Source organism: Eptesicus fuscus, chromosome 11 (genome assembly GCF_027574615.1).
Source record: "Eptesicus fuscus isolate TK198812 chromosome 11, DD_ASM_mEF_20220401, whole genome shotgun sequence".
In the NCBI taxonomy this organism is placed as follows: Eukaryota; Metazoa; Chordata; class Mammalia; order Chiroptera; family Vespertilionidae; genus Eptesicus; species Eptesicus fuscus.
The window spans coordinates 1,369,551-1,392,883 of NC_072483.1; the positions used below are offsets into that span (position 1 = coordinate 1,369,551).

General features: G+C 40.1%; 1 protein-coding gene and 1 non-coding gene across 2 annotated transcripts in view; both read left to right on the forward strand.

Annotated features, from left to right (window-relative positions):
• The window catches only part of MAP3K2 (mitogen-activated protein kinase kinase kinase 2), a 106,521-nt gene extending 84,463 nt beyond the window's left edge, over window positions 1-22,058 (forward strand). Inside the window, exons 9-18 of the mRNA XM_054723174.1 lie at window positions 4,447-4,577; window positions 6,429-6,508; window positions 7,698-7,765; window positions 7,938-8,030; window positions 8,780-8,986; window positions 10,871-11,019; window positions 11,382-11,513; window positions 16,129-16,258; window positions 20,067-20,244; window positions 21,531-22,058. Of these exons, the coding sequence (XP_054579149.1) occupies window positions 4,447-4,577; window positions 6,429-6,508; window positions 7,698-7,765; window positions 7,938-8,030; window positions 8,780-8,986; window positions 10,871-11,019; window positions 11,382-11,513; window positions 16,129-16,258; window positions 20,067-20,244; window positions 21,531-21,756 (1,394 nt within the window). The 3' untranslated portion in view covers window positions 21,757-22,058. The remainder of the gene's footprint in view (window positions 1-4,446; window positions 4,578-6,428; window positions 6,509-7,697; window positions 7,766-7,937; window positions 8,031-8,779; window positions 8,987-10,870; window positions 11,020-11,381; window positions 11,514-16,128; window positions 16,259-20,066; window positions 20,245-21,530) is intronic.
• Window positions 5,774-5,878, forward strand: LOC114228523 (U6 spliceosomal RNA). The gene has a single exon (XR_003614671.2). It is a non-coding gene; the product is annotated as a U6 spliceosomal RNA (small nuclear RNA).
• Window positions 22,059-23,333: the final 1,275 nt, after the last annotated feature.

Genomic DNA, 23,333 nt, shown 5'->3' on the forward strand with positions numbered 1-23,333 from the left:
ATTTGACATAGTACTGGAAGTATTAGCTATCGCAATTAGGCAAGAAGAAGAAATAAGAGGCATCCAAATTGGAAAAGAAGAAGTGAAGCTGTCCTTATTTGCAGATGACATGATATTGTACATAAAAAACCCAAAAGATTCCATAAAAAAACTAATAGACTTAATAAATGAATTCGGCAATGTAGCGGGATACAAAATTAACGCCAAGAAATCTATGGCTTTTCTATACACCAATAATGAACTTACAGAAAGAGAGACTAAAAAAGCAATCCCATTTACCATCGCACCAAAAAAATTAAGATACCTAGGAATAAACTTAACTAAGGAGGTAAAAGACCTATACGCAGAAAACTACAGGACACTGAAAAAAGAGATAGAGGAAGACGTAAACAGATGGAAGAACATACCATGTTCATGGATTGGTAGAATCAACATCATTAAAATGTCCATACTACCCAAAGCAATCTACAGATTCAATGCACTCCCCATCAAAATACCAACAGCATATTTCACAGACCTAGAAAGAACTCTCCAAAAATTCATCTGGAATAAAAAAAGACTCCGAATAGCCACAGCAATCCTGAGAAAGAAGAATAAAGTAGGTGGGATCTCAATACCAGATTTCAAGCTGTATTACAAAGCCACTGTTCTCAAAACAGCCTGGTACTGGCACAAGAACAGACATATAAACCAATGGAATAGAACAGAGAATCCAGAAATCGACCCAAACCACTATGTTCAATTAATATTTGACAAAGGAGGCAAGAACATACAATGGAGTCAAGACAGTCTCTTCAATAAATGGTGTTGGGAAAACTGGACAGATACATGCAAAAAAATGAAACTAGGTTACCAACTTACACCATACACAAAAATAAACTCAAAATGGATACAGGACTTAAACATAAGACGGGAAACCATAAAAATACTAGAGGAATCCACAGGCAACAAAATCTCAGACATATGCCAAAAGAACTTCTTCACTGACACTGCCCCTGGGGCAATGGAAGCTAAAGAGAAAATTAACAAATGGGACTACATCAAAATAAAAAGCTTTTTTACAGCAAAAGAAACCATCAACAAAACAACAAGAAAGCCCACTGCATGGGAAAACATATTTGCAAATGCTATCACTGATAAAGGTTTAATCTCCAACATCTACAGGCAGCTTATGCAACTTAATAAGAGGAAGATAAATGATCCAATAAAAAAATGGGCAACAGACCTAAACAGAATATTTTCAAAAGAAGACAGAAGGAAGGCCAAGAGACACATGAAAACATGTTCAAAGTCACTTATTATCCGAGAGATGCAAATCAAAACAACAATGAGGTACCATCTCACACCTGTCAGAATGGCTGTCATCAACAAATCAACAAACGACAAGTGTTGGCGAGGATGCGGAGAAAAAGGAACCCTCGTGCACTGCTGGTGGGAATGCAGACTGGTGCAGCCACTGTGGAGAACAGTATGGAGTTTCCTCAAAAAACTGAAAATGGAACTCCCATTTGACCCAGTAATCCCACTCCTGGGAATATATCCGAAGAAACTAGAAACACCAATCAGAAAGGATATATGTACCACTATGTTCATAGTAGCACAATTTACAATAGCTAAGATTTGGAAACAGCCTAGGGGCCCATCAGCAGATGACTGGATCGGAAAACTGTGGTACATCTACACAATGGAATACTATGCTGCCATAAAAAAGAAGGGATTCTCATCATTTGCAGCAACCTGGATGGAATTGGAGAACATTATGCTAAGTGAAATAAGCCAGTCAATGAAAGAAAAATACCACATGATCTCACTCATTTAGGGATAGTAAAGAACATTATAAAGTGGTGAACAAAAAGATAGATACAGAGACAGTAAAGCATCAAACAGACTTTCAAATTACAGGGGGAAAGTTAGGGAGGGGGGGGGGAGTTATGAAATCAAACGAAGGACTTGTATGCATGCATATAAGCATAAACAATGGACGCAAAACTCTGGGGGGGGGGAGGGCATGTGTGGGTGTGGGGTGGGGGGGTAATGGTAAGATATGTATACATATAATACGTCAATAAAAAAATATATATATAAAAAAAGAAAGAACATTAGGGTTACCTGAATTTCAGTTCCATCTCTCTGATTGAGATCTGTAACTTTGTCCACTTTAAATTATGGGATTGTTGTAGCAATAAATTGAGAGAGCACCTTTAAAGTACATTTTGCTTTTCAAACTAGGAAGCATGGCTACTAGTAATTATACATTTCTTTCTTTCTTCCCTTTTCTTGTCACATTTTAGTACCTATCATTTTAAAGTAAAATATTCTCAATTTATTTTTATTTATAATTATTTTTTAATTGATTTTAGGGGGAGAGAGAAATATCGATGTGGAGAAGCATTGATCGATTGCCTCCCGTACGCGCCCTGACCGGGATCAAACCCAGAGCCTGGGCCTGGGCCCTGACCAGGATTGAACCTGCCGTCTTCTGATGCACAGGACTAAGTTCCAGCCACCTGAGCTGATCCAGCCAGGGCAGACATGGCCCATTTATTTTAGTCGAATTAGACAGAACAAGCTAAATGTATTAGTTAAATTGACATTTTCAATTCATTTTTAATTACAATTATACCGAATGGCTCACTCTTATTCTTGTTATAAACATTCTTGTTTGATGTCACTGCTAGATAAGAAATTGTAAATTGCAAATTAAAAAATTACTGGTCTTCCATTTGCTACTTCTTTAAACTTGGAATGGCTTTGATAGATACGATCATTATCTTCTTTCCTTATTTACTAACAGTTATTCCCTTTAATTATTTCATAAAAGCTAGCAAGAGGAAAACTTCTTTTGGGGTGGGATTCTATACTGGTGCGGAGGTCTTGACCACGAGTGCATTGGCACACCCATTACTAACAAAAGTTAAGAAAAATGGGTTATTAAGTAAGGAGATGAAGACACTTTTATAGTCTTTTTTTCTTCCCTGTCTCGTTTTAGTAACGAGTATATTGGTCTTCTTCTATAATCAAGGGCATATGGAAGACATAAAAACATCCGGGCAATGTGGTCATAGTTGTGACAAAGCCTGAGTCAGCCTCTGGCTTAGAGTTGAGTCCCTACTCACTTCCGAGTCCAGTGTGGAAAAGAATCTCTTTGTGCACATCTCTTGGTACTCATTTCATACTCTTCCCGGTCTCATCGCTAACAGATACTGGCGTGTATTCACAATGACCCCTTTACATAAGGTTAAACCTCTTTTCTTTTCAATCTGACCAGAGCTTTTAATGCTCATGTAACTTCCCCATATGTTTTTTAAAGTTTAAGTTAAAAAAATTAGGAGCAGAGAGAAACTGTGTTAATAAACATGACATTATTTCTGTACATCCAGGTAAAAATAAAGTGGATTATTGTCTAATAAGAAATTAAGTGATGAATTAGACCAACTATATTAGATTCTCCAATTTTCTACATTATGAAATGTACATTTCAGGAACATGGCTTGCCACAAAAAACAACAGCCTAATTTTAAGTATCCAATAATAAAAGTCAGGACTTCAAATTGAAAGCACTCTAATACAACCTAAATGGTTAAGAAGTCATCTCACTTTAAAGAGAGAAGTCATCTCACTTTAAAGTCATTTCAGATTAAAGAGAGGGCCCTAACCGGTTTGGCTCAGTGGATAGAGCGTCGGCCTGCGGACTGAAGGGTCCCAGGTTCGATTCCGGTCAAGGGCATGTACCTTGGTTGCGGACACATCCCCAGTAGGGGGAGTGCAGGAGGCAGCTGGGCGATGTTTCTCTCTCATCGATGTTTCTAACTCTCTATCCCTCTCCCTTCCTTTCTATAAAAAAATCAATAAAATATATATTTTTAAAAAAGATTAAAAAGAGGGAATGGAAGGAAAATCGTGGAGCCAGATGTGCACAGCATATGCTCATTACAAATAATTTTATAGTCACAGTACTCTTGCAGAGAAGGGATTTAGTCCCATGTTTACCGGTGAGGAAACAGGTTTCTGGGGATTGGGTCACTTTCCCAAAGACATAGAGCTGACAAATAGCTAGAACTGGGATTTACACTAGGTCTGACTCTGAAGCCATGTTCTCTCCACTACATCGGGATGCCTTCCGTGCATGACACAGGTCGCACTGGGCACAGTGGCCTCCGGGAGCTCAGAGCAGTGGCACTCATCTGGAGAGCTTCCTTTTATTGTCAGCCCCCAGTGCGTGTCAGCAGCCAGAAGAAGGCAATAATTACAGTAGGTGGGAGTTACGAAGGTATAAAAATATTTGAAGTTTTACAGACATGAAAGTTTTGATACGCTTTAATAAAAACTGGGTTTCAGTTGCTAATATTATTGGTAATATAGTCCAGAAGTTCTATGTATATTTAATTAAAACAAACATTGATTCCATGCTGATCTTTATAAAATCATATAATTTTCTTCTTTGAGGTTCCACTAGTAGAGATCAAAGCTCCCCTCCCCCAGGATACATTCCGGATGAATTACATCAGGTCGCCAGGAACGGGTCCTTCACCAGCATCCACAGTGAAGGGGAGTTCATTCCAGAGAGCATGGACCAAGTAAGCAGGAGTTGGGTGTGGTTTTTCATTTTATTAAAGGGATGTGCCTAGGTCAGTGTGTGTGTGTGTGTATTACACCTCTTCTTCAATCCCATATCTTCCTTAAGTGAACAAAATAATAAAAAGTGTAGGAAAATGCCTAATTTCCTACACTAATTTATGTTTGCCTGTGTGCATTTGTGCATAAAGGAAGTTAGGGTAAGGTGGATTATTTTATATTGCCCAGCCTATCTAATAAAAGAGTAATATGCAAATTGACCATCATTCCAACACACAAGATGGCTGCCCCCATGTGGACACAAGATGGTCACCACAAGATGGCCAGCAGGGGAGGGTAAGTTGGGAGGGACCAGGCCTGCAAGGGAGGGCAGTTGGGGGCTATCAAGCCTGCAGGGGAGGGCAGTTAGGGGTGACCAGGTCGGCAGAGGAGGGAAGTTGGGGGCGACCGGGCCTGCAGGGAAGGGCAGTTAGGGGTGACCAGGCCAGCAGGGGAGGGCAGTTAGGGGCAAAAAGGCTGGCAGGGGAGCAGTTAGGCATCAATCAGGCTGTCAGGGGAGTGGTTAGGGGATGATCAGGCTGGCAGGCAGAAGTGGTTAGTGGCAGTCAGGAAGGCAGGCAGGCAATCAGTTGGGAGCCAGCAGTCCTGGATTGTGAGAGGGAGGTCCGACTGCCCGTTTAGGCCCAATCCCACCAGTGGGATCGGGCCTAAACGGGCAGTCGGACATCCCTCGAGGGGTCCCAGATTGGAAAGGGTACAGGCTGGGCTGAGGGACCCACACCCCTGTGCATGAATTTCATGCACCGGGCCTCTAGTCCATAAATAAATGACTGCATGTATTTGTAATCCTGGGGTTAATATTCAGATTTTTAAATTAATATTTGAAACATATAGTCAAAACAACAAACATTTAACTTTGTGAAGATGAGGTTTATCAACTTTCTAAAACATTTTTAAATGTTTCTAAATGCTGCCAGGCTGCTGTAGTTCAGCTGAGCATCAACCTATGAACCAGGAAGTCAGTTTGATTCCTGGTCAGGGTACAAGCCTGGGTTTCTGTCTCGATCCCTGGAAAGGGGTGTGTAGGAGGCAGCCAATTGCTGATTCTCTCTCATCATCGATGTTTTTCTCCCTTCCCTTATTCTCTGAAATCAATAAAAATATATTGTTTAAAAAGGCACATGTAAAAAAGTTACTAAGTGCTCACTCTGGCAGTATGTACCGATAAGTGACCCAGACAGAGAAGATGAGCATGTCCCCTGCTCGAGGGTGACAACGAACTCATGGGGCGCTCCATAGTTTTGTGGAATCTAATGAACAAAATAGAAAAAATGTTATGAAAAGTTTTGCAGTATTGGAATATTTCCACGGAGTTACTTCAGTTTCCGTAACGTTGTACTGGCTGTTTCTATTGCAGTTTTCATTTTCTAATGTAGCCGTCGCGTCTTTAGTCTCATTTGAGTGGGGCCTTTGTTCAGTTTACAGTAAGAAAAATTATGTGAAATCTTTTAGCTTTTCATGATTTAGTCCATAGAGAAACAACCTTTTTCTCTCAGGATATTTTGAATTTGTAGCCTGCCTATAAGGAACACGTCCATTTTAAACATTTAAAAATGAGTAGCTCTGAGGGTGACTGCTATTGGGTCTGGGGTTTCTCTTTTAGGTACTGACCGTGTTCTGAGATTGTCAAGAGGTCGCACAGCTCTCAATATATTTGCTAAAAACAATTAAATTGTACACTTGAAATGAATGAATTTTATGTTAAATGATCTATATCTCAATAAAGCTCTTTCTTAAAAAATAGTAACTTCTGGTTACATCACATCAAATGGTGGAACTCTCTATTTTTCTAGATGCTGGACCCGTTATTTTTAAGCAGCCCTGAAAATTCTGGCTCAGGAAGTTGTCCATCACTTGATAGTCCTTTGGATGGGTAATGTTGATTGTATTTTTTGTTTTTTAACATATGTGGGTAAATATGCATACATATACATATACATATACATATACATATACATATACATATACATATGCAGTATGTTGAGTTACCAGTGCTTTTTGTTCTACATTCAGAGGAATATAATTGATACTATTTATACATACTTATGGCAAATTAATTTTTGTATAGTGGAGACAAATCCCTTAACCTCATGGGACTCAGTATCATTATTAATTAAAACTGACACTTTATTTTAATATTTTGAGTATTCCTGCTTGCCATAATAGTGTTTTGAAGTTAAATGCAAGCTTAGAATTTATGTACATTTACTTTTAAAACTGTGTTGGCAAAACTGCTATCAGATTTTTTATTTTGGAGATTTTGTGAGTTGTTTCACCTTTTCAGAATTATGATTGTTCTGGCACCAAATTATAAATAACTTAACAGTCTTGGTAGTTGTGGCCCAGTATGTTGGTTGTGATTTAAAATGGAAATACTATTGTTTTGTGAAATAGCTGTTCAAAAATATAAGGCGGATCAAGTGAATTTTTTGTTATAAGTGCTCCCTCTCTCCTGGTCTTAATTAGGACATACAGTCAGTGTCTTTATTAAAATCTTTATCTATTTAATCTCCTTTGGGATTGCTTTGTGAAAGCAAATTATAAAAATATAACTAATATTGTAAGGGAATAGACATTTAATTTTCTGTTACCTGTGTACATGAAGCTTTTGTCTTTGCCTGCATCTACATCAAGACAGTCATTTAAAACATTTAAGAAATTCAGGGAAATAGTAATGTAAAATATATATACTTGATGAGTCAGAAATTGCCTCCTTTTTATAGATGTGGAAACAGTCTCAGAAAGGTGCTTTCAAGGTTACAGCAGCTAGTGCAGTGACAGCTAGGATCAAACACAGGCATTCCCGAGCACGTGTTCCTAAGCACATCATCTGACCACTGAACTCCGTGGGCTCATCTTTAAAGCCACGCTTCGTGTCTGCATGTACCAAACAAGAGTTTAAGGAGAAGTTCCTCTTTTTTGAGTTATGTTAACATTTCAGAATGAGCTCCTTTATATGTATATATGGTCTCCACACATAGATACAGATATTGATATTGCATACAGTTTTTTAATGTTTTATTTACATTCTCTCAATTTAATGTGACATTTTCTACTTTTAGAGACAGCTATCCAAAATCACGAATGCCTAGGGCACAGAGCTACCCAGATAATCATCAGGAATTTTCAGGTTAGATTATCCACATTCTAAATGTTTAATGTTTATGCTATTAAATAATGGTTTAGCGGGAAGGGTGAGGGGAATTGTTTTAAAAATCAAATAAAACATAAATATGTTTTTCATTATTTGAAAGAGGTACTTGGCTTTTTTAATAACATAAGTTTCTTATGTGTCTTAATAGACTATGACAACCCTATCTTTGAGAAATTTGGAAAAGGAGGAACCTACCCAAGGAGGTATCATGTTTCATATCACCATCAAGACTATAATGATGGTAAGTTGCTGGCATTCAGACCACAGAACAGTTTGTGAAAATTCTCAAAAATAATAAAAAATAAAATTTTCATATTTAAGTAATACTATTAGAAATAAACTTGTTTCTTAATCATTTAGTTTCCTGCCTAACATTTTTTAAATTGGGTCATAACTAAAATTATAATAACATCTTAGCTTTATGGCCAACTTACCTCATAGTATTTATCTTTCCCTTAGAAGGAAAGGAGTAGTTAAAAATATTATTCAGAAAGTTACTCCTTCATAAAATTCATACTTGCATGGCCCTTTTAAGGGAAAAAAATATTGCTATCTTTAACTTTCCAATTTTTTTTTAATATTTTAAATCGTGATTAGAAATGAGACTAAATTATATTTTTTCTACTTTTTATCCCAAAGTGAGAGGTCTATGATTTTTATGAATGTGTGTATCTATGTGTTAACATAAGAATTATTTGAATTTGTATTCAGATCATGTTGGTTTTTCTCCTACTTTTCATTTCTGCGTTCACCTTTTTTCCTTGTATTTTTGTTATTGACTTTATGATTTATTGTTAACAAGGATTTTTCCTTGAACTCTTTAAAAAATACTAATTTTAGGTTTAAAACATATAATTAAATAATCATTGCTGTTTTATTTCTTAGCCTCGTCATGGGACAAATTTCTGTTCCTTACATTACAAATTTTAAAAACATTCAATTGCAGCATATTAATAAAAGTTTTAAGGTGATTCTATTTTTGTTTTGTAGGTCGTAAAACTTTTCCAAGAGCTAGAAGGACGCAGGGGACCAGCTTCCGCTCTCCTGTGAGTTTCAGTCCTACTGACCACTCCTTAAGCACTAGTAGCGGAAGCAGTATCTTTACCCCAGAGTATGATGATAGTCGAATAAGAAGAAGGGGAAGTGACATAGATAACCCTACTTTGACTGTAATGGACATCAGCCCACCTAGCCGCTGTAAGTAAGAGCCATTGGCATCATGAAATGTATAATAGAACCTGTGCAGAATTGTATAGTATTAAAAAGAATAAATATCAAGCCATTCCTCAAGAGTGAGACCAACTTCTCAACAAAGTTGCATTTCTAAAGGTGATTGGAATGGCAGGTATAAGCATGCTATGCTGCTGAATTACTTTAGATGATTCTTTCCTCTTTCATTGGGAGAAGTGTTATCAATTAGTCATCCGTTTATTCATTTTACATTTCTGTGTTGAGTCCCTGCACTGAGGTTTCAAATACACTCTCTAAGAAGATACAGTCTCCAGAATGATATCTGGAGCAGTAATTATAGTGTAACATTCAGTCTAGATCTTACATGTGAATAAGAATTCACCAGTAAGGAGGTGACATGTGCAGAGGCCATGGCATATTCTGAAGATGGGGAATAGTTTATTTTTGGCTGAAGGGGAGGCTATCTTACTTAGAAGAGTAGAAATAGGACTAGAATGGTAACTCAGGTCAGATTATGAAGTATTTGAACTTTATCATGTAATCTGAGCATACAAAGATGCACGCTCAAATATTGCAGCAATATTTGCATTCTCTGAATTCCTCCCTTTTGTGCTAGCATCATCATATTTTACTTTTACATCTATGCCCTCGCACTACATTTGCCTTAGACAGCTGTCTTTTAAAGGAGTAAAAAATAAGAGAAAAAAAAGCCTTTTATATATACCTTCGGTTTATTGCTGTAGATCTTTATGTAGATCTAAGATTCTGTCAGGTATTAAATTTCTTCTGCTTGAATAACTACTTTAACCTTTCTTCTAATACAAGTCTGCTGGTAATAAGTTCTTTCAGGTTTTGTTTTTTTGAAAAAGGTCTTTGTTTCTCCTTTCTTTTTGAAAGATTTTATTTTCTGGATGTGGAATTCTGGGCAGTTTTGTTTTTTTCCTTTCAGCACTTTAAAGATATTTCTCCATAGTTTTTTGGCTTTTATACTTTCTGAGGAGAAGTGTTCTGTAGTTTTTGTCTTTGTTCCTTTGCCTGTAGTTTGCTTTTTCCCCCCTCTGGCTGTTTTCAAGGTTTTCTTTTGTTAGAATTAGAGTGGTGCTTTTTCCATCTTTCTACATCATAGGCAGATGGAAAACTGACTATAAATATTGCTGCAGCAAAGATGATAGTCTGTCTTATAAGCAGTGACATCTTAGATTGAGTGAAAGATACTATTACATTTATAACCAAGAAAGAAAATAATCCCATTGCATTGGAAAAAAATGAGTATGGGATGACGAACCTTGTTTGGGTTTAGAATTCTTAGAAAATTGACTGAAGAGGCAATTTTTCAAAGATGGTGATCATGCACTGGCCTGTGTGGCTCAGTGGTTGAGTGTTGTTCTGTGCACTGAAAGGTTGTTGATTCAATTCCCAGTCAAGACACATGCCCAGGTAGCGGTGTGCAGGAGGTGGCCGATCGACATTTCTCTCTCTCTCTCCCATCCTCTCTCTCTAAAAATCAATAAAGAAAATGTTTAAAAAACCCAAAACATGATGATCATTATGAACTTGGATGACCATGATTTTCCCTCACACCGAAGCATATTCAATTAAGAATGTTACTAGGAGGGAAGTGGAGGAGGATAAAGGGGAGATCAATGGTGATGGACAGAGACTTGACTTGGGGTGGTGACCACACAATACAATATACAGATGATGTGTTATAGAACTGGACACCTAAAACTTATACAATTTTGTTAACCAGTGTCACCCAAATAAATTAAATAAAAAGGGAAAAAAATTAAAAAAAAAAAAAGAATGTTACTAAATGCAACATGCTCATTTAGTCCTTAACCATTTTTGTGCAATCTAGATATTTCATTTTAAGAAAGTGTTCTTTTTTAGCACCTCGTGCTCCAATAAACTGGAGATTGGGCAAACTGCTTGGCCAGGGAGCCTTTGGCAGGGTCTACCTCTGTTATGATGTCGATACAGGAAGAGAGTTGGCTGTTAAGCAAGTTCAGTTTGACCCTGATAGACCTGAGACCAGCAAGGTAAGAGTCGCTGCACAGTCGCTGCACACAGAAAACAAGTGTTTTTAATAAAATAAATATAACACATGATAGAATGTTTATTTTTTCCTAACACAAATTATTTGCAAAATAAATCAATTATTAGATATGTTTATCTACATTGTTCTGTGGATTTTTCTCTTTTAATGCTCAGTTCTGATTTAGTGTTGCTTTTGCATACCTTCAAGGACTGTTATAACAGTTATTATTTACAGACTTTAAAATATTTATTCCTTAGGATGTAAAAATTTCAGAATTAAATCACCTTTATGATCAATGAAATTCTAATTTTTTGCTTTTACTAACAATGCTGTAAAGATTTAACAGTGAGTTCTGTCTTTCAGGAAGTAAATGCACTTGAGTGTGAAATTCAGTTGTTGAAAAATTTACTGCATGAACGAGTCGTTCAATACTATGGCTGTTTGCGGGATCTCCAGGAAAAAAAACTTTCCATATTTATGGAATATATGCCAGGGGTAAGTTAGCATAGCATTGAAAAGTAACATGCTTTCGGCCAGCATGGCTCAGTGGCTGAGCATTGACCCAGAACCAGGATGTCATGGTTGGATTCCTGGTCAGGGCATGTGTCCAGGTTGTGGGCTTGATCCCCAGTAGGGGGCGTGCAGGAGGCAGCTAATCAATGGTTCTCTCTCATCATTGATGTTTTTATCTCTCCCTCTCTCTTCCTCTTTTTGAAATCAATAAAAACATATGAAAAAAATAGACATTTTATTTAAAGATTTAGTTGAGGAACGAAAAATAATAAAACTTTGATTTATAAAATGTTATACCTAGTTAATGAAATTTTGGAATTACTTTAAATTAGTAATATAATTTTCTTTTCTTTATTTTTTTAAATTAAATTCTTTATTGTTTAAAGTATTACATATGTCTCCTTTTTCCTCCATTGACCTCTCCCCAGCCGCTCCCACCCCCCCCACCCCCCCGCACATGCCCTAAACCCCCCACTGTCTGTGCCCATTGGTCATGCTCATATGCATGCATACACGTCCTTTGGTTGATCTCTTACCCCCACCACCACCCCTGCCTTCCCTCTGAGGTTTGACAGTCTGTTTGATGCTTCTATGACTGTTTTTGTTCATCATTTTATATTGTTCATTATATTCCACAAATGAGTGAGATCATGTGGTATTTATCTTTCTCCAACTGGCTTATTTCGCTTAGCATAATGCTCTCCAATTTTATTTTATATCTTCATCTATCTTTTTATTTTTTAACTCATTTTTTAAAATTCTGATATATACTAAAGTAGGTTACAAGCATCATAGTCCATACTGAGATTTCTCTAAGAACCTTAAAAATATTCATAATAGCTGGTTTGTCCAAACCAGGATCCAGTTCAGGACCACACAGTACATTTAGCTGCTATATGCCTTACTCCTCTTTTATTTTTATTTTTTAATATGTTATTATTGATTTCAGAGAGGAAGGGAGAGGGAGAGAGAGATAGAAACATCAGTGATGAGAGAGAATCATTGATTGGCTGCCTCCTGCACACCCCACACTGGGATCAAGCCTGCAACCTGGGCAAGTGCCCTGACCAGGAATCAAACCGAGACCTCCTGGTTCATAGGTCGACACTCAGCCCCTGAGCCACAGCCGCCGGGCCCTCCTCTTTTACTCTAGAGCAGTCTTTATGTGACAGATTTGATAGGCTGTTTTTCTGTTGACAGTCTCATCTCATATGGCATTGTATAATTTGTTCCTTTACCCCCTTATTTTCTATAAACTCCAGGTTAGATCTAAAGTCTAAGTTAGGCCAAAACCGGTTTGGCTCAGTGGATAGAGCGTCGGTCTGCGGACTGAAAGGTCCCAGGTTCGATTCTGGTCAAGGGCATGTACCTTGGTTGCGGGCACATCCCCATTAGGGGGTGTGCAGGAGGCAGCTGATCGATGTTTCTCTCTCATCGATGTTTCTAGCTCTCTATTCCTCTCTGTAAAAAATCAATAAAATATATTTTTAAAAAAATAATAAAGTCTAAGTTAGATTCAAATTTAACATTTTTTATTAGAATGTGCCATAGATCATGCTGTGTACTTTATGTTGCATCCCATTAGGAGATACAGTTTTTGGTTGTTTCATCGTTAGTGATGCTAAGATTGATGGCTAGATTAGGGTGCTTGATACCCTGATTCTTCCATTGTCAAGTTTTGTTTTTTTCCTGAAGACCAGAAAGTAATGAGCTAGAGCAGTGACACACAATTCCTTTTCAGCCATCACCTAATGTTTTGTGGTTTTTTTTTTAAATATATTTTATTGATTTTTTTACAAAGAGGAAGAGAGAGGGATAGAGAGTTAGAAACATCGATGAGAGAGAAACATCGATCAGCTGCCTCTTGCACACCGCCTACTGGGGATGTGCCCGCAACCAAGGTACATGCCCTTGACCGGAATCGAACCTGGGACCCTTGAGTCCGCATGCCAATGCTCTATCCACTGAGCCAAACCGGTTTCGGCCATCACCTAATGTTTATAACACAGTTTGATATTAATCGTCTCAGTAAATAATTTCATTAGGAGCTGCAAAATGTGATTTGCAAAACTCTGTCATCCCTCTGTGTTATGTTTATAATATGTACTAATAGAATACATTCTAATACTAATGATTTTAAAGATGATATGTTAACATTCCATCTTTAAAAATAAATGCAATCTGGCCAGTGTCGCTCAGTGATTGGTTGAGCATCAATCAGCCTATCAACTAGCAGGTCATGGTTTGATTCCTGGCCAGGGCACATGCCTGGGTTGGGGACTCAATCCCCAGTAGGGGGCATGCAAGAGGCAGCCAATCAATGATTCTCTTCATTGATGTTTCTGTCTCTCTCCCTCTCCCTTCCTCTCTGAAATAAAAATATATCTATATTTTAAAAATACATGCATTCTTATAATTTAATAAGCCGTAGGTGATAGAAGAAAAGGATTGGTTTATGGATCTTGAAGGGAATAGTTTGTTAGAATTATATGTAGAATGTACAAGGTTGCAGGGTAAGGTTATGGGTCATAAAAGGACCAGCATCTGATAGTAATGGTCCTCACCATCCTCAGTCTCACCAGGGCAACAGCAAACCTTACTTTGTTTCTGTTATCCTGCATTATGGGTTGTTTATAGTGATTCTGCTTTTACTCATTATTGCTACTTTTAATTTTCAGATATTCTGTTGGCAATGTAAATTAGTTTTTAAAAAACCCATTTGGAAAACAAATTGGTGGGATGTATTAAAGGCCATAAAAATGTTGAAGCCTTTTGACCTGGTAATCTCACAGAAATTTATTCTACAGAAATAATCCAAAAGAAGGAAAAAGCTGCATATATTTATTTTATTATATAGTATTATCTGTGATGGGGAAAATGGAAATTCATTGCCCATGGTGGAAGTAAATTATGATGGCATTGTCCAAGAAAATAATGTTAAAAATTAAAATTGTGGCAAAGTTGAAGGAAGTACTTACATAAGAAAGAAAAAAGAATATAAAGTGCTTTTAAATAATGATTATGATATTTTAAAAGTATCTGTATTTGGACAAGGACAGAGAAACTTAGAAAAATGAAAAATTTGTTATATTGGGATTGTGATTTGTCCTTTTATTTTCATTACTGTTTGTGCAATAAATATTTAAATTAAGTTAGAAAATAATTATGAGTAACAGTGAATAGAGACTCAGATTGTTGAAGATAAGATTAATTAAAATGATTAATTGGTTAAAACTGATTTATATTCCAAATGGAGATGGATAATCTTTATATAGTTAGCAATCTTTGGATAAACCAGGACTCTTCAGGAAGAGGTGTTAGATCACGTTTCTTATTACCTACACTTGGTTTTGTAAAAGCAGCTATCTCGTCAAAGTATAGATTTCAATTCCTTGAATTTGAAAAGCTCATTACCAAATTAGTTATAGTTAATTGACAATCTGAATGAATTGTAAATATGATAAGCCCATGGCATCAGTGGATTGGACATACGGTCCATGTTCCTAGACTTTCCTGAATCTCCAAGTTTGTGAATGATGCTGTATAATTTCTCTCAGTAAATTAAGTGTGCTGGATTCAAGATTTGCCAAAATTGTCAGCACGGCACCCCATTCCTTAGTGTATCTAGAACTACTTTCAGACTAGAACCATAACTTCCTTTATTTTCAGTACCTGAACTAGCAGTCGTTTTTATCTCTGTTAATTTTACATACACACATGCAATTTTTAGCTAGCACAGTGCTTCCCAACCCATTCCAATTGTTCCTACTGAAGAAAGTGACATTTTATGGTGCGCGAAGGTAAAACAGCTACCCCAATGGATCGTTAGTGCTGTAGGCACTGATAAATCTTAAGAGAGAAGATCTGCCCCTCAGGAAGCATTTCTTTCCACCTTTTGAAGTGTTTGTTATTCATCGGATTTGCACATGGGAACCAGTAGGCAGCTTTGGTCAACTTCAGTGTCTGTCTCACCTCACACTGAGCATTCTCAGAGGTGGCACCTCGTCCTGCCTTAAAAACACGTAGGAAAATTTGAAATTCCTCTTTAGTATATTTTCTCATGTTTTGAATTAGCATGTTGAGTATATAAAGGAAAAACTTAAAAATTTCAAGTGTTCTGATTTTCTGATCATACCCATTCTTTCTCCTGAGAAATAAATTGGCAAATATCAATAAAACGCTTCTAAATAAAATAATAATAATAATAAAATGCTTCTAAAAACAGAAAGAAAGAAATACATAATTAAGTGGGACCTATATAGAAGAACAAGTAGGAAAAGCAAAAATATATTCTGGGCAAAACGATATGAAAGTACAAGAGAATTTTTAGAAACACAGTTGCAAGGAATATGAGATAGTTAGAACCAAGATAGTGATACAGACAAGGGTCAAGAGCCGCCGTAAAGGCTCCCTTTCATGCTCTTCCACAGCTCTTGTCAGGGGACATGTCATTGAGTTGTATGTAAATGCGGTGGCATATGCGCTCTTCCTGAGCATCCCCGTGCTTTCCCACTCAGCTAGGATCCTTTAAAAGATACAGATGTAATATAGTGGTTCATTTCAAACCGTACCATAGTCTTCTTCTGTTTTCACGTAGGGTTCAATTAAGGACCAACTAAAAGCATACGGAGCTCTTACTGAGAATGTCACCAGGAAGTACACCCGTCAGATTCTAGAAGGCATCCACTATTTGCATAGCAATATGATCGTTCATAGAGACATCAAAGGTAAGGAGTGAGGCCTTCTCATTGGAATACACAGTTTGTGTGTGTGAATGAAAAGAGTAATGTGCTTAAGAAATTCAACATCTAAACCAATACATCTGCCTTTAAAATAATGTAGGACTCAGTCATATTGCGGAAGTTCTGATGTCCAGTGTCTAGTGGTAGAGTGGACTCTGCTACAGAACGCTGAGCCAGACCATCGCACCAGAAGGAAGCGTACGAGAGAAGGAAGTGGCTCATGACCCGAAGAGACAGGAGCTTGCTTTCATTTCAAGATCTGCCCGCGTAGGCAGGCCTCAGGTGTCAAGGACAGCTGACAACTTAAAGAGCCACACTGGGGGTTATTCTTTTAGGAATGATCTCTATTCAAGCCCGTTTCTCTTTAGTACTCATAATGAGACGAGGTACAGGGACAGGGGAGCTACCCCAGACGGGCTTGCCAGGAGTGATGAACCACACTAGTCAGATGAGTCTGGAAACTAGAAAAGCCACGGGCAGACAACTCAGGTTCCTCCTAACGTGCAGGGAAAATATCACAGGGACTTTCAGATCAGGGGAGGCTTAAAATATGAGGCATTGAGTCTCAATGTATGGGCCTGATTTGGATTCTGATTTTTTTTAAAATGTAAAAACCACTGAATATATATTTAACATTGTTAAGGAGTTACTGTCCATCCTGTTCAGTGTACTAAGAGCCATTATCTTTGAAAGCTAATGAACTGTCGATCAGGAAGTCTGCATTTGTTTCAAATGATATTCAAGGGGGACGGGGAGAGGCTGGGGTATGGGTGGGGCTGGGCGTGGATAGATACACTATTCTGCCTGCTTTTGTATGTGTGTGAAAATCTCCTGCATAGTTTTCTTTTAAGGTGTCCAAAATAAGTTTGAAAACTTAGGAGTCTATATTGGGAACCTGCTTACACATTTTTCACTCAGCCCTTTGTATGGATGGGCATTGATTCAACATGGGTGATTACTCCCCAGAGTTAGCTCTGCCTGTCTGTGATCTGCCTGGGACTGTTCCTTCCCTGCTTGTAGCCAGTAAAATCTGACTTGTTTGTTGTCCTTCCCTGGTTAAATATTTTAGAGATAGTGGCTTTTTTTGACAGAGTCCTCTCTGCATGGTGAGCAGGGAGATGTTGAACAGGGTGGACAGTGCTGTTCCGCAGGACAACTGGTGTGTGCCTCCCTCAGACCTGCGGCTCGCTGGGAGGGCATCCGGTACCGGCAGAGCTGCGGAGAGCCACCCCCACCAGGCTGGGGGTTTCTGGGAGAACAGAGACAAGTACGGAAGCTCACAGTGGGAATGGACAGTATGCATTCTCTCCCGTCTATAGTGTAGCTTTTCTCCACTACTCACTCTCCTTAGAGGCCATTAAAAAAAAAAAAAGGAAGAAGAAGAAAAGGATTTTTAAAAATATAAAATACTAGAGGCCTGGTGCACGGATTGGTGCACTGGTGGGGTCCCTTGGCCTGGCCTGCGGGGATCAGTGGGCCTCCACACTGCTGCAGCCCAGCCTTACCTGCCAGCTCATTGGGCTCCAGCCTGCTGTCCATGCAGGTCTCACACAGCACGAAGTAGTGCGGGAAGCAGCAGGGGGTCGGGGAGGAGCCCGAGCGCGGGCTGGGCACCGCACCACTCCTGCTCATCCTGGCCCTGCTGTACCTGTGCCACTGCCCCTCGGTCGTACAGGGAGAGTGTCCGCAGGAGAGGCTCACGGCCACAGCTGCGCTTGCCAGTTGTGAGCCTGGCATCTGGTGCCCATCTGTCAGCTGAGTGGTGCTCCTGCTATGGGAGCACACTGACCACCGGTGGCAGCTCCTGTGGTGAGCATCTGCCCCCTGGTGGTCAGTGCGTGTCATAGCTACCGGCTGGTCTCCTGATCACTTAGGCTTTTATAGAGAGAGATAGATGGTTAAGCCTTGGCCAGTGTGGTTCAGTTCAGTGAGCATCGGTTGTCCCATGCACCAAAAGATTGCCAGTTTGATTCCCAGTTGGGGCACACACCCAGTTGTGGGTTTGATCACCAGTTGGGGTATATACAGGAGACAACTGATTGATGTTTCTCTCTCCCTCTCTCTTCTCTCTCTCAAATCAATAAAAAGAAAATATTTAAAAGACCTTTCATCATTTCCCCTCCACTTAAAAAAATATGTGGTTATGGTTAAAGGAGACTTAAAATAACAAAGTCACCCTGGCCACTGTGGCTCTGTTGGTTGTTGTCCAGTGCACCAAAGGGTTGCTGGTTCAATTCCTGATCAGGGCACATGCCCGGGTTGCAGGTTCTGGGGGCAAGCAGGAGGCAGCCAATCCGTGTTCTGCTCTCATATCAATGTTTCTCTTTCTCCCTCTCCCTTCCTCATTCAAAATCAATAAAAATATTTTTAAAAAATAACAAAGTTTCAAAATTAGATAGGTTAAAATAAATTGCTTATTTAAAAACTGGTAGTTTATAGGAAAAGTTAAAAATGAGAATAGAAATAATTTACATATGACAGAAACAAGACTTGTAATTCCAGAAGAAAAGATTGAGTTTTAAAATGATAAATAAAGGGGGAAATAGAGAATAAAAACATCTGATACCATTAAAAGTAACTAGGGCCCAGCCGGTGTGGCTTAATGGTTGAGCATCGACCTATGAACCAGGAAGTCACAGTTTGATTCCTGGTCAGGGTACATGCCCAGGTTGTGAGCTCGATCCCCAGTGTATGGGGTGTGCAGGAGGCATCTGATCGATGATTCTCTCTCATTAATGTTTCTCTTTCTCCCTCTCCCTTCCTCTCTGAAATCAATAAAAATATATTTTAAAAAATGAAAGTAACTAGGGCTCTTTGGAGAGAGGGCTGATTCTAGGACTTGAGCATCTAACAGTGCCCAAAAGTAAGAAGATACTAAAAACCAACCCCAAACCAAAAACAGGAACGCTGCGATGGGTTATGACCAAGGGACACAGGAGCCAATAGAAAGAGTTCCCACTGGCCAAAGCTGGAACAATGTGAGCAACGAAAACGTCACATTAGTTTATAACCCAAAGGAAAAGAAATATCCTTGTGTTCACACTGATATGAACAAATGGGCAAAGAAGCCAGTGGGGGAGGAGGCAAGCTCCTGTGCAGAATGATTCCCAGTAACTCCCGTCTCCGCTCGCCTGCAGCCGCACAGCCGACTCCTTCGTGGGCTGTGCGCGCCCTCGCAGGGACACTGTGGCGAGGGAAAGGGGCACTTCACCGTAGAGAATTCCACAACCTCAAGCCAGTTTATAATAAGTTTATTATAAAAATAAAGGAAACCTAAAAACAGAAGGCTGGAAGCTTGCTTAGAAGAGATTTAACATGTAGAAATTGAGAAGTAACATTAATATAAAGCAAAACCCAATATTTAGAGAAACTATATAAGATAACTAATATTAAGTTATAGCAGGAGAGGAAAGTGCTGGAAGTTTTGATGATGGGCATTCCTCCTCGGGGAAATGAGCTTTAGCCGCAGCCTCTTGCTTTAGGACAGAGACACTGGCCCAGAGGCTGCTGTGCTGCCCCTCCCTCTCTGCCCTCCCCTTCCCTTTGCTCCCCCCCCCCCCCCGCACCCGCTTTGCCTTTCCGGTGGGAGACCCTCTGGGCCGTCACGCCCACCCTGCTGCTAAATCTTCAGTGTGTGAGTGAACCCTTCTGGGCACTGCCTGTGACTGGCAGTGCGAGCGGCAGTTTGGAGACAGATTGAAGAGTCTGCTGCATTTAATTCTCTGCTGTTGTCCTTTTATACATTACAAACTGCCAATAGAAAGAATGAAATGAGGATGTTTTGTATTTTTAGGCGCAAATATTCTGCGAGATTCAACAGGCAACGTTAAGCTGGGAGATTTTGGGGCCAGCAAGCGGCTTCAGACGATCTGCCTTTCGGGGACAGGAATGAAGTCTGTGACGGGCACGCCCTACTGGATGAGCCCCGAGGTGATCGGCGGGGAAGGCTACGGCCGGAAGGCGGACATCTGGTAGGTCTGCTGCGGGGCTGCCGGCCTTCTCCGCGGGGCGGCCGTGTCTGCGCCAAGTCTGAAACCTTCGCACTTTTGAAATAGGATGTCAGGGTTACAGGGTGAATATTTTAATTTGCCTCATTGAAGCTTAATCATTGACTAAATACAGAGAGCTCCTGGGCCTGTCTTCCATTCTTTACGCAGGGTTTTATTTTAAGCAACTTCAGCACTAGAAAACTACTTTTCATTTCCCTAAGAACTTTAGAAGTAATTAATTTTTACTGTTAGTCTCTTATAATTCAGCTATTCTTAAAGTAATTCTTTGTGCTTAACCATTTGAGTCAGTCCTTAAATTGTGGTTTATTTTTATTGATTTTTATCTTTAAACTACTAGAGGCCCAGTGCACGAAATTCGTGCGGGGGTGGGGGGTGGCTTGTCCCTCAGCTCAGCCTGCACCCTCTTCAATATGGGACTCTTCGAGGGATGTCTGACTGCCCGTTTAGGTCCGATCTGGTCTGGTCCCTCTCACAATCCAGGACTGCTGGCTCCCAACCCCTCACCTGCCTGCCTGCCTGATTGCCCCTAACCGCTTCTGCCTGCCAGCCTGATCACCCCCTAACCACTCCCCTGCCAGCCTGATTGACACCTAACTGCTCCCCTGCCAGCCCGATTGACACCTAACTGCTCCCCTGCCAGCCCGATTGCCCCTAACTGCCTTCCCCTGCTGGCCTGGTCAGCCCTAACTGCCCTCCCCTACCGGCCTGGTCGCCCCCAACTGCCCTCCCCTGCAGGCCTGGGTCCCTCCCAACTGTCCTTCCCTGCTGGCTCAGTCATCCCTAACCCCTCCCTTGCCAGCCTGGTTGCCCCTAACTGCCCTCCCCTGCCAGCCTGGTCACCCCCAACGGCCCTCCCCTGCAGGCCTGATTGCTCCTAACTGCCCTCCCCTGCAGGCCTGGTGGCCCCTAGCTGTCCTCCCCTGCTGGCCCAGTCACCCCTAACTGCCCTCCCCTGCAGGCCTGATTGCCCACAACTGCCCTCCCCTGCTGGCCATCTTGTGGCAGCCATCTTGTGTCCACATGGGGGCAGCTATCTGACCACATGGGGAGGCCATCTTGTGTGTTGGAGTGATGCATATTACCTCTATTACATAGGATGTTATATATAGTTACAACCTTTTAATGAAATTAAACTTGAAATCAAGTCACACTTAATGTATATTCACTTCACTCCTGTTTCTCATTTTGTAGTAACTTTCTTTATGATGATATTGTTTGTGTAATGTAATTTTTAAATTCCTTTTCAGGAGTGTGGGCTGTACTGTGGTAGAAATGCTAACTGAAAAGCCTCCGTGGGCAGAATATGAAGCAATGGCTGCCATCTTTAAAATCGCCACTCAGCCAACAAACCCCAAGCTGCCCCCTCACGTCTCAGACTACACCCGAGATTTCCTCCAGCGCATCTTCACAGAGGCCAAGCTGAGGCCGTCGGCGGAGGAGCTGCTGAGGCACATGTTCGTGCACTGCCACTAGCAGCCCCTCCCTGCCCCCGGCTCCCATCTGGCCCTGCACCTTCTCTCTGACGGCACTTTTCTTTTTATAAAAAAGAGAGATGGGGAGAAAAAAGACAAGAGGGAAAGTGTTTCTCTTGATTCTTGGTTAAATTTGTTTAATAATAGTAACCTAAATTTTTTATATTTAATCGTTTTTTCCTTTACAAGAACTTGAAACTTTTTTTAAATTTTTTATAGTGTACTGATGTGGTTCAGACATATAAAGCACTTTAGTACATGGTCACTCTTTCTAGTACAAACAAATCATTTGGAACACCTAAAGGTTGGAGCATCTTTCTCTGTGCTACTGGCAAATCGGTGGTGATGGAGAGACATGGAAAACAAGAAGAAAATGATATCTACTTTGTAGTTTTTAATGATAGTACTTAAAATAGATCCTCATTTGGGGGTTTGAGCCCTAAACTTGAGTCTAGGGTGGGTACTCAACTTAAAGAATATAGGTTCCTCCTTATATCTGTATTCTTTAGATCCTAACCTCTGTATACCAAGCTTCTTGCTCAGTAGGAATCATGATAGAAAATATGAATCTCTAAGAGCTATGTTTATTTGTTAATCCTAACCAGTACAATAAGCAAATACACTATAGAAGATCCATGCTACTGGGATCTATAAACCTTGTGGGATAGCTTTCTGTTTTTTTTTTAAAAAAAAAAAGATACTATTTTATTTGAAAACAGATATGAAAGTCAATGATTAAATCCCAATTAAAAGACAGAAGGAGGTTGCTTTAATTAATGTGTGCACAGTAGAAGCGTCCACGTTTGCCAATCAAGAGAAATAATGAGAAGCAGAAGTATGTGTTGTTTAGTGTATTTTAAAGTGTGATCTTTACCTGAAAGAGAAAGTCCCAAAATTAAGAGAAAGGAGAAATAATCAACATAATGTATATTATATCTTCCTGTTTCTAGCTCCTGATTCCCCACAGGGTAACATTTCTTAGGAACTAAGAGTTTAACCTGGAGTTTCCATGAAGCTAGTGTCATGAGAGAAACCCTTGTTCTTGGGATCACAGAATACTAGGCCACTCAGAAATAGTGCAACCGCGGCCCTCGGGGCGGGCGGGCTGCTTCCCTCCAACCTGCAAGGCCTGGAGACAGTTTGGGCTTCACGGCTTAGGAGGCTGCCAACGGCATCTAGTGAGTCGAGGCAGGGACGCTGCTAAACAGACCACAGTGTGAAGGACCGCACCTGCTCCCAACAGAACCATCCTGCTCAGCATGTCCGAGTGCCAAAGCTCAGGAGCCTGTGGTAAAGACCAGCTCCAGTTACCGGCTGCGACAGCCATTCTCAAAGCAGGCTCTTTGCAAACAGTGAGTGTGTTACAAGAGCAAATACCACTACTTCCAGTCGGGTAATCAGCACCAGGAGTAGCAGCCATGCCTTCCAGCTGCTCGTCGCACCCAACGCAGGACTCCCGTGCTGGAGACAGAATGGCTTTCCACACGGCTCATTAACTCTGCTGTCTGCGTATGTTCTTTCCTCAACTCAGCTTGTAGTCGTGGGAAAAGCAAAGCATATCAAAACAAGTATTAACTA